General features: G+C 36.4%; 1 protein-coding gene across 3 annotated transcripts in view; it reads left to right on the plus strand.

The window, feature by feature from the left end:
• NAV3 (neuron navigator 3) overlaps positions 1–12,528 on the plus strand; it is a 727,630-nt gene that overhangs the window by 540,332 nt on the left and 174,770 nt on the right. For all 3 annotated transcript variants that reach the window (XM_058673421.1, XM_058673422.1, XM_058673423.1), the window contains one exon: positions 2,495–2,646. In XM_058673421.1, the coding sequence (XP_058529404.1) occupies positions 2,495–2,646 (152 nt within the window). The remainder of the gene's footprint in view (positions 1–2,494; positions 2,647–12,528) is intronic.

Raw genomic sequence — 12,528 nt, forward strand, 5'->3', positions numbered from 1 at the left:
CTCTTGAAGAAGTAATTCTACGTAAAATATGTTGAAAGAGTTAGTTTTTTTTTTTGTCTTAATGCTAAGTTGCAAAAGGCATGATAGTGGATGGTGAGCCACGGCATGCGTGTTATTCAGCTCTGATCATATGGGATTCTTTGGACCGTCTCATTCACTGGAGCAGTAATCAGTGGTGGTTGACTAGTCACTCCTCCACTAATGAGACTTATGCAGTAATTGATCACAGGGCTGCTTCTGATGCTTTGCATTGAGGTAGGTTCTTTCTCCTTTCCTTGCTTTTCTATTTTCGTCTCATTAGCAATTGGGAATGATACTGAAAAGATAGATTAAGAAGAATATGTTATTAAAATTTATGTTAAATGATATGTTAGGATATATAGAGAAAATTGACCTTCTATGAGCACTATCTTATTACTGTTTTAAATATGTGAAATATATTTTGGTCACCTTGTTAGACTAGCACCACCTCCTCCCTCTGTTGCTTCATCTCTTTTCCCTTTTCATTTCTTTGAAGAATGATCTAGAAGCCCTGGCTGCCTGTCAAATAGGGGAATGAGAAGAGCAAATGTGTTTTAATTTGCTCTTCTGAGAACTGAAGATCGTTTGGTGTCCTGGGTCATAGTAATGATTAAAAGGCAGCTTAATTGCTTTCTAGAAACAGGTCAAGTTTCATTACAAGAAAGATTTTTTGTGACACAATTTGTTTATGCATATGAGATTGTAATGAACTTTTTAAGTCTATGGTTATGTCTACTGGGAGCATTCTCTGATTTACTATGATTGGAATATTGGGTCAAATGAATTCATTATTTTTGCAGAGTGCAATCACTGGAACTGTAAATTCTTAGTGTCTGTGGTTACTGTGCTAAACTTGTAAACTTTTGTAGATCCATTAGGGCAAAAGTTAAATGCTTAAATAATTTAGAAAAGATTCTAATCTTGTGTATGACACAACCTATTAGCAAAATAGCTGATGTGGCTATTTGTTAGTCATGTGTTTTAGACTTTAAAACATAGTCAACATTTTGAAACTATTAGCTGTTTCAGAAATTAAATTTTGTTTTAATTTGACATTTGGGTTTTCTGGTTTTTATTCCCTTTTATGACACTTAGTACTATTATAAAACATTATTTATCTCTGAAGATTTGATTTCTTTATAATCTTACAGGTTTTATGAAGGTGTGTTAAAATTTGACTATCATAACAATTGAACTGTGAAACAAAGAATTTTTTTTCAAAAATGTGTAAGACAGAATATTAAAAACAATTCAGTGCTAGAGTCATAGATTCTGGCTCTTTATTGTCTGCTGGTTTTTATTAATTTTTTTCTACATAGAATTTTTCAGAGTAGTACCCGGGAATACTCACATGGTGGCAGCAAATACCAGCAAAGATGTTAACATCCTTTAGTATTATTTTTCCTGAATAAATATTGTGGTAACAATATTCTTAGTTTTTGGTTTTAAATTCCTATGTAGTATTACATTCATCACAGGACACAATTAAAATCTATGTAATTTAAATATAGAAATCTCAAAATTGGACATTTAAGGCACAGTTCATGAAATAACTGATCATTGCATTTTTAATGTTAAAACTGAGAATTATTTGAACTGATAATTGGTTGTAGTTCAAATAAAGTAACATAGTTCATAATCTCTCAACTTGCCTCTAATGGAAAGATGATCTGGGTCTGTGTTCTCATTGTCTGCCCTTCATTCAGCTGAAGTGACTGTCACTGGAGGTGTATTTCAAATAGTCATTCTACTAACAGCATTATTTTTTTCAATTGAAACCTGCCTGTTCTTGTCATGTGTCCTCTGTGAGAAGCTGGCCACAGGGCCACCACACTTGCAGGATAACCAGCTAAACTCTAGAAACTTGTTTTTGGCAGAAAATGAAAGAGACTTTTTGTGAGGTATCCCAGGGAAATAAAATTTAACTCATCACTATGGTCCCAGCACTGTGTTTTAATTAGAGAAATATACATGTTTCGATGTCCAATTATTATTTGCTGTTTGCGGTTTTTATCAGTGACTTTGTTTCTGTTATTAATATAGAAGTTGGGCCACACTGAAAGAAAATGTTTCAGGCATTGCAAGGAGTAACTGCAATTAGCTGATAACTCCACTGGGGCTATAATAAAGAAGTGTTCTTGTTTGTTTAATTTTTCAGGTGGTTGTTCATCATTTAAGGAAATGTTTTACTCCCAAGGGATGTAGTATGACTTTCTCAGTTAAAGATTATTAAAATGTTTCTACACAATTAATGTTTTTTGAGAGCATAATTACTGAAAGATGAAACAAGAGTTGCCTAAAGAATTTCAACCTTGTGTTGAGCTATTTATTTGTCACCTCAATCTCCTCTGCTAAATAGAGTTTAGAGCATCATGTATTGTAAACTTCCCATGAGTTCTCCCAATTCAGAACCCCGACTCCTAGTCTTTCAGTACTGTACAATAATGATGTAATTTTCCTTACACTGTTTCAGGCTTCCAGGGCCCTCTAGGGTGCCTGCTGCAGGCGGCAGCAGCAGCAACAGCAGCAAGGGCCAAGGAGCCTCTAATTTAAACAGGAGAAGCCAGAGCTTTAACAGCATTGATAAAAACAAGCCTCCAAATTATGCAAATGGAAATGAAAAAGGTAAGTGTCCATGTGTTACATCATTACAGCATCAGCCTAACAGGAGGAGCTCTGCGAAATGCAGCCTAGGCCTGGTGTTTTCCCAGTGCCACAGCTTTGGGAATAACAGTGTTACCAGTGGAGTCTGCTTATTGTGTCCTCCTCAACCACATTTACTCTTAACGGCTTTTCTAACCTTTAAAGAATATTTTAAGGGAATACTCAGGTTTTTTTTTTTTAAACTAGTTGAAGATACAGCCAGGTGTAAAATTCGTTTCTCGAAATCAATTCCTTCCTGCTGTGTAATAATAGCAACTTCTCGTGCCTTCCAGGTGTTAGAATTTTTTTCCCCAAACCATAAACTGCACTGAAGTTATTTGAATTCTTAGCTTCAGTTAACATCAGTTAACATAGTATCAGAAATGTCAGGAAATTAAAATTTGAGCGTCATAGTTGAGATGGAATATCGATAGGAATGAATACTTCAACACAGTAAGACCCAGAAATATTGTGATACAGGATTTCCTGAAAGACAAATTTTATTCATTCGTTTTGCTTCCCTGAAGTGGTGCATGCTATGAGTATCAGATTTCAAGATTGTTAGGAATAAGGATAGATTGTGGAAATCTATTTTAAGTGCAGATCATAAATGAATTAGAAGCCCCATTGCTCTCTGTGCATTTAAAAAGGTTTTGAGTAGAAGATTCTGACTACAGAGCAGGATGGCAAAGAGGCTACCTAGTGCACCAGTGGAAAGACCAGGGTCTTGTCCAGTTAAGCCACCAGACACCACCACAGTACCACAGTATTCTGATACCTGCACGCGCGCACACACACACACACACACACACACACACACACGGCTAGAGACGGCAAAAGAACAAAACACATCAGCAAAAAGATTTAGATGAATTAACATTTTAATATAATACTGTGTTTAAGCTTTTAGCATGAAATATTTTCTCTAATTTTACCTTTGGTATCTATAGTTAGAAATATAAACATAGATATGCATTAATATTTTTCCATGGTCACTCAGTCTCTCCTGTATTCTAAGAGTAATGTAATTTGTGAGAGGCAATATTCACTATAACCACAAGGTGGAGGTAGATGTAATGTAATATGTGGTCTTTGTTGCTTGAAACAGATTTATTTAAGTAACCTGTGCAGCAAGCAACAGGAGTTTCCATAATGAGTTAGCTGTTACTTCTAATGCCAACTATGAATACCAAAATACTTACTGTACGTGATCTCACGGTATTTGTAATGTCTCTAAATGTAGGTTATTGCAATATGTAAGCCTCGTGTAAACTACCAACCATAAGTTTGAATTGCATCATTTGATTTATTATAACCATCTGGAATGTTTAGATTTAAAACATGAGATTTTCTATTAAATGTCAGTACAGTCTTATGTTAATATGTCTGATATCAGTGTTTCTAAGTAAATATGTATCTGCAAGTTCATGTGTCCAAATTATCCTAAATCACAATATCATTCATAAAATAATATAAAGCTCAATCTTTACCAACATTTTTAATTAGATACTTAATTAAACTTTTTAAAAGATTTGTTTATTATTTTTATTGGAAAGTCAGATATACAGAGAGAAGGAGAGACAGCGAGGAAGATCTTCTGTCCATTGATTCACTCCCCAAGTGGTCGCAATTGCCGGAACTGAGCCAATCCAAAGCTGGAAGCCCGGAGCTTCTTCTGGGTCTTCCACGCGGATGCAGGTCCCTAGGCTTTGGGCCATCCTCGACTGGTTTCCCAGGCCACAAGCAGTGAGCTGGATGGGAAGCAGGGCCACTGGGACACGAACCGCCGCCCATATGAGATCCTGGCACATGCAAGGAAAGGATTTTAGCCACAAGGCTACCGCGCCAGGCCCCTTATTTAACCTTTTAAACTTCATGATTCCTAGTGGTAGCATTATCTAAAAATTCTGGATTCCATCTTTTGACAAATTGATCTTTGTCTTAAGCTGGTTTGCGTGGGTAACTTGCATATGACCAAATAAGGTAAAACTTCACAGGAATTTTCAAAAGTTGCAGCATAGTGATAGCAGAATTTTTAAATTTGCTTAATTCTAAGAATATTTCATCTTTATTTACTGGGACATGTATGCTTACACAATGAAATATTTCATTTAAAGGAATAAGCAAATTATATGTAATATACTCCCAGGGTGCTTTAAAGTAAGGATATAATTTCTGTTTTCTATAACAAGTCATCTGATGAGTAATAAAAATCAACCACAAATTTCAGAATTTGTCATTGACAGCACAGGTTTATTCCTAATTAAGACCATTTAATTTTCACATTTAATAAAACTTTTGGAAATATAGTAGAATTGTTCAAGTATTATTTATTTTAAATGTTAGTTCATTTGCAAATGATGTGATATTCCCTGAAAAGGAGTCAGTGGAGAATTACAAACAGTTCTCAAGAGATATATCTAGCATAACTTTAGTAATAAGACAATTCAAAAAATAGTCTGTTCTTTTCAGTTTCTCACCAAGAGAATTAAGAGATCAGTGCACATAGTTATACACTATCTTTTTCAGAAAAGCTGACATAGGAAATTAACAAAATTCACTGCCATCCAAACGTTTTATTGGAGTGAAATGTGGGAAAAGTTTTTCAGAGAGCAAATGGAGAAATGACAATGTTTGTACGGCATTTCTTTTAAGAATCCTTCATTTTCTTGTCCTGATGACTCATCATTCATAAACTGACGATGAATAATGCATTGTGATATCAGCACTTATCTACTTGGCCATGTTCCTGGTAAAAGTACTCTAGACATTTGCACACTCCAAAGAAAACCAATTACATGTTCAGTGGAAATTAGATCTCTTGAAAAACATGCCATGACTCATTTTCATACCTGAGGCAAATCATCTTGTTTTACAAAATTTGTGTAACAATCCTAAAAAATGCCAACTGGCTTAATGTTCATATGAATTCAAATATGCCTAACTTTAATTAGTAAACCAGTTTCTGAATTATAATCTGTGAACATATGTTGTTTACAGAGTTCCCTAGTGGAGAGGTTGTTTTCCATGTTGCTAAGAAATATGCCACAGCACCACAGGGATTGCTACTGTCTCTTAGCTGTTTCTCCCAGGTGATTGTAGCATTGAACTTGTACATTAGCTGAAGAGGGTTCCTTGCCTGTCTCCCAAACTCTGATCAGAAACTTTCTGTTACAGAGGCTTAAAATTTCATTTATATTCTAAATCGTGTTAGTAGGATGAAATTCAAGAATTGAACAGCACTGGTGTTACAAAATGCAGCAGTTAATATGAGCTTTTTGTCATAGAGTTTCAGCAGCTGAAACAGATTATCTAGGTCTCAAATACTTTCCATTTTAATTTTTTCTGAAATTGCTGTGGGGTTAAAGAACTACACAATTTTTTAGCAAGGCATTGCAATGTGATCGTGTTTTTGTAATTATATTACTTTAATGTTGATTTAATCATATGTCTTACCATGATTTTTTGTTTTATTGATTAAAACACAGGCCTCAGCAACAATCTCAGCATCATAATTTCAAAGCTCTTAGGGATTTGCATGGATTGCATGAGTTGATACAAGCAGGTAGACGTAACAGTGGGGTGTATCGTATGTTTATGTGCACATAAGATGCTGCCATATATTTGCTTGTACATTCATTGCATGCCTTTTTGAAACTGGTGAATCAGCCTCTGCTTGCAGTTCACAACACTCAGCACAATGATGTTCCTAAGTTTGTAATGACACAATACTAATGTATGCAAAAGGGATACTGTCTGTAGTATCTCCGGTGCAGATTTTTAAATCAACAGTTTCAGTGTGTGTTTATGTGTTTGTTCAGAAGTGTGAGAGAGAGTAAGATCTTCCAGCTCCTTGTTCGCTGAACAAATGGCCACTAATAACCAGGGCTGAGCCATTCCAAGTACGGGAACTCCATTTTGATCTTGCATGTGGGAGGAAGGCATCCAAGTACTTGAATCATCATTTGCTATTCTCCAAGAATGCATGTTAGCAGGAAATTGTAAAGGAAATGGAATAGACAAAAATTGAAGAAGCTATCCAAAGAGGAATGCTAGTGTTCTGCGACGTTTCCACGGAGCCACAGAGCACTTCCCTGTTGTCATTTTAAACATGATGACCACATTTCTGAAGCAATGATTTATGTAAAGTATTTTGGTGATGTTACTGATAAATCACTTGGCAACAAGGTATTTGGATTTGAGTGTTTTTGTTCAATTACTTAAATATTTCAAAAGGCATTTTGGTGTATTATTACGTAAGATGAATCTACATGATTCTCCACATTAATTGCCAAAGCCATAATGTTTAATTATTTCATTCATTTTGCAACCCTCTGTCATGTTCAGTGTGTTCTTCAGATTGCAGGACCTCTATATCATAGAACACGATGGCTGCTATGCAAAGAATGTTTTAACAGGAATTGTGCTGTTGTTGTTTTGTTCTTTTCATGTGTATATTCTGAACAGAAAGGCAGTGTGCATTCATATAAACAATACTCTTAATGTAAACACATTAAGATGGCTGTTTTTTCTATCCTTTCTCTGGCTAGTGGCACTGCTGTACCATGACACTGAATTGTACAGCTGTTGCAGAAAGGCCCCTGTCTGAAGTTTTCTTTAGGCTTGCTGACACTGCCCTTGTTCATCTCAATATTAACTTTAGAACTAAATTAACACTCTCAAATTCATAAGTATTACTTATTTGTAGAATGTGATAACTAAGCATAAATTCTATTTTAGTATTTTAATAACAGAAATTACTATTTATTTTTTAATTAATTCAGTAGGATGGATGCAGGTAGAATGATAATAATAGTAGTGTATGGTTCACTGAGTAGCAGGTGTCCTGTATGATGTTTTCATCATTTGTAGTTTTGTCAATGAGAAAGAAGACAAATATTCTTCAAAGATTTACACAATTAGGTTCATTGTTGTGACAAACTGTTGTGGGGAGACTTTCCACCAGACTTTCCGGGCATGCAGCAGTAAAGAAGAAATAAAGACCTTTAAATTTTGGAAACAGATAGGCCTCAGTTCCAATTTTGTTTTTGCTTTCTCTAGATTTACATGTATGACTGGGGACAAGATAATTTCTCTTTGTGAAACCTCATTCCCTCATTTTTTTAAAGATTTTTTTTTTTATTGGAAAGTAGGATATACAGAGAGGAGGTGAGACAGAGAGAAAATCTTCCATCCTATGATTCACTCCTCAAGCAGCCACAATGGCTGGAGCTGTGCCAATCCAAAGCCAAGAGCCTGAGGCCTCTTCTGGGTCTCCCACATGGGTGCAGTGTCCCAAGGCTTTGGGCTGTCCTCATGCCTTTCCAGGCCACAGGCAGGGAGCTGGATGGGAAGCGGGACTTCTGGGATTAGAACCAACACCCATATGGGATCCTGATGCATACAAGGTGAAGACATTAGCCACTAGGCCACCATGATGGGCCCTCATTCCCTCATTTCTAAAGAGGGAATCACAAATATATTAGATATGGGTTTAAATGAGATACAATATGTGATGAGCTTATAAAATACTTAATAAAGTATGCAGTTAATCGTAATATTTGGTTTTGGTAAAGTTAGGCATGGTGGATACAAAAGTGGAAGGGAAGGGAAAAGGGAGTAGATGAAGATTGCTGTTTGGGAACCAGAAAAACAAAGTAAACTGATATAGGTCATGAAAATGCATAATACAAATCCATGTCAGGATTGTCTTTAATATGACTATGAAATGTCTGCTCTGTCCCCCACAGTAGACTCACTGATGGTCAGAAGTCTAGCTATCAGCATTCAAAAGTGTATCATTGGGCCCAGGATACCTTTTATTGAATATATGAATGATAGAGACTGGAGTATGTGATTGCGTCTATTCTGCAAACCTATGGAAGTTTGCATTTTGGCTGCTGTGCCTGTGCAGCCTGTATTGTGAAGAGTCCATAGAGAGTCTTATTATTCCAACATTTTCTTGATGCACAGTGACCACGGTTTGCCCTTCTAATGAAACCTGAAGTAGCTCGTTGCTGTGTGTAGAGACAGGCTGGGGACTTATTTAGAACTGAGTTTTAGAGAAGTGTCTTATATGTGTGTACTCATCTGAGAATCATTTTGCAGCTGTTTCTATGGCCATTACTGTGGGCTGGAGGTGGATATCATAATCTGCAGTCCCCATTGCCTCATTTGGGGTATGGTAATATTGAGAAGTCCATCTAGCTGAAATCCCCAGCTTCTTGTTCTCTTTTACAAGAAAGGAGTTATTTTCTCCTACTTTTTTGGTTCCTCAAATATTTAGAAAGCACTTTGATTCAATACTTTTGGAAATACTTATTTTATTCATATTGGAAAGTCAGATCTACAGAGAGAGAGAGACAAAGAGATAGATGTTTCATCTGCTGGTTCACTTCCTAACTGGCTGCAGTGGCCAGAGCTGAGCTAATCCAAAACCAGAAGCCAGGATTTTTTTCCAGGTCTCCCACATAGGTGTAGGGTCCCAAGGCCACTGGACCTTCCTCAGTTTTTTTCCAGTTTCTTTCCATAAATAGGGAGCTGGATCAGGGGATGCATAATAGAATGTAGCAGAGACTGACATGTCCAGATATGGGGACATAGTGCAGTATGCATCTGTGCATCCAGACCAAAAATGGACTCCTGGTAAAACTGTTGAATATATCCTGACAGTAGGTTCCTGGACTTTCTGACATTGTCCATGCCTATAATATCAGGAAACACTTCAACAGCAGAATGATGGACTTAGAACTGTTCATGAAGGACTACCCAGTGTGGGGAGGAAGGGATGTAGGGAGGGGAAGGGAAATCCCAGAGCCCATGGAACTATATAATAAAATAATAATAACTATAATAAAAAGAAAGAAAAGGAAGTGGGACAGCCGGGACACAAACTGGTGCCCATGTGGGTTGCCACACTCAGAGACAGGGGATTAGCCAATTGAGCCAATGCTCTGGCCCTGATTCATTTTTTTCTACGCCTTACTCATATTCCCATTAGAGCGCCCAGGACTCATGGGATTAGAGTCTTGTGGCTTCCTAATCAAGTTGCAGATACACAGATGGTAAACCCTAAATGTGTGAATAGTGTAATGACAAAAAGAATATCAGAAACTCCTAAAGAGCTTATTTGTTTATTTATTAATAACTCTATGCTTGAAACAGGAGACAATGAGCTGACCAAGGTTCTGAAAGTTTAACAGTGAAAAACTACTGATACTCTGCAGCTGTGGAATATTTAATAAATCCAGCCAATTTGAGCATTTTCGTAGGAAGTAATTCTTTAAAGGTAAAAATATCAACACTATTGAAAATGTGTGTCTATGCAACTCTTGCTACTCAAGACATGGCCTGTGACCAACAGTGCTGCTAGCAGCAAGCTCATTGTAACTATAGCACATTGGAGCCTACTGCAGACCTGCTGAATACCAGTGTACAATGAGTAATATTCTCGGGATGGGGCCAACATTATCATGTAGTGGATAAAAACCACCAACTGCAGCTCTGGCCTCCCACTTGGTTGTGGGTTTGAGTCCTGGTTACTTTAATTCCTATTCAACTCCTTCCTGATGTGCCAGAGAAAGCAGCAAATAATGACCAAGGACTTGGGCCCCTACACCCAATAGGAGATATACAAGAAACTCCTGGCTTCAAACCAACCCAGCTCTGGTGGCCGAAGCCATTTGGAGTATGAACCAGTGAATGTAAAATCTGTCTCTCTCTGTCCCCTTGCCCCCTTTCTATTTCTGTGAGTCTGACTTTAATGTAAATGAATGTTTTAAAAAATAAGATTCCCATATGATTCATTCACATTAAAGTTTGGAAAGCATTTTATTACATACTTAGGATGTCATATATTCTAAGACAATTACAGAGCTTAGGTTCTGGAATCACATACTATAGGAACAAATCTAGCTTCACCTCCTTTGAATGAGTCACTTAGGCATTCTACATTGGTTTCCACAAATTTGTTTTAGAAATATGAGCTCAGGGCCTGGCGAAGTAGCCTAGCAACTAGAATAATCACCTTGCATGCACTGGGATTGCATATGGGCAGCAGTTCATGCCTGGCAGCCTGGCTTCCCATTAAGCTCCCAGATTGTGGCCTGGGAAAGCAGTCGAGGATGGCCCAAAGCCTTGGGCCCTGCATCCATATGGAAGACCGGAAGAAGCTTCTGACTCCTGTCTTTGGATCATCTCAGCTCCAACCATTGTGCTCACTTGGGAAGTGAATCAATGGACAGAAAAATTTCCTCTCTGTCTCTCCTCTCTGTATATCTGACTTTCTAATATAAATAAATAAATCCTTTATTTAAAAAGTGAGGAAACATAAAAAAAAGACATGAGCAAACACACTTCATTGGGTTCTTGATAAATAATATAAAGAACTTGTAATAAAGTATCAATATCATCACTATATATGGAATAACTATTAATATTATTTTGTCATTAAATAGGCTATTCCACAAATATCTTGAAATCAACACCAAAAAGTGAAGTGGGATTCCATATGACATCATCATGTCTCACCTTAGTGCTATTTCCTAGAGCATACTCTTTGATGTCTGGGACTGTTTCTGTCTGACTCTATGCCCCAATGCACATGTGTTGCTTTTAAATGTAAACAAGTACATTTCAGTTTCCTAACAGATCTTTGCAAACATTTCACCTTGTCCAAAGCCTACAGATCTGTCTGCCTTTGGTATTGATCTGATTTTAAAGATCCCACTCATTATTTAAGTCTCTGAACTTCTGTATTTTATTTCCCAACTTCTACTCATTTGACATTTAATAACTGTCATCAAGAAGTAACATTTATCTGTTATGAATCTGTTTTACTTCTTCTAACAATATTATAATTTATCTTGGAGTGTCTTGAATAGACTATCCCCTGTGCTGATGATGTGCCTAGGTTAAAATCCCAAAAATAGTAGAAAATGGAAGAGTTGACTAACATTCCTGGAAAATGTGTTGACAATATAGAGCCATATATATCAATCATAAGTCAACAAAGAGTGAGGCCTTTGTGTGAAATACAGAGACATGTGCACAATTCGATTTATTTGAAGGAATTCATTATGTTTGGAGGAAGTAGAGAGTAGAGTGACTATCTAATCCCTGACTTCATGCTGTGGTCATAAATGTGGACATGATCAAACTGAGATCTGACCAATAAGGGAGAATTGATTTGGATAGATATTTTGTCAGCAGTCTAACCCATAGGTAGTCAGTGTGCTCTGTTTGCTACCAAGAAATGTTCAGACAATGATGAGATGTTATCGATTTCTGAAAGAGATTTTAAGTCAACCATACTTGTGTTTACCTATATTTGTAACATAGATAAAGAGAAAATGTTTGAAATCCATTCACCAAGAGTCAACATATTGGAATAGTTGGGAGACTTGAAGTTTCTTAAATTTATTTTTAATCAGTCAATACCACCATTCTGTTTTCTTTTTAGAACAGTAGATATTATATAGGAATATTGTATTATATAGGAATAATTTTCACAAACATTGCAAACATAAATAAAATGATAGGCTTTACCTGAGTTAAGAAGAACTTATAATCATGTGTTTTAAATTCAAAATCTGTGAGTATTTTGGCTTTCCAGTGGACAACTACATTTTAATATAGAGTATATGAAAAGAATCTTATTTATTAGTAGTAGATTTGATCAGTTGAAATGAAGACTTGTAGAGGGATATTGAAAATTAGAAGTCAATATTGGTATAGTGAAAACTGAAGAAATGTTACTATTATGTTCATTTGCCTATTATTGTAAAAGGAAACTTGAAAAATCAAGTAAATCATTTTGGGCAAAATTTTGAAAAGCATATTTGATACGCATAAAAGTTCAACCAA

This window comes from Ochotona princeps, chromosome 15 (assembly GCF_030435755.1).
Source record: "Ochotona princeps isolate mOchPri1 chromosome 15, mOchPri1.hap1, whole genome shotgun sequence".
Classification (NCBI taxonomy): domain Eukaryota; kingdom Metazoa; phylum Chordata; class Mammalia; order Lagomorpha; family Ochotonidae; genus Ochotona; species Ochotona princeps.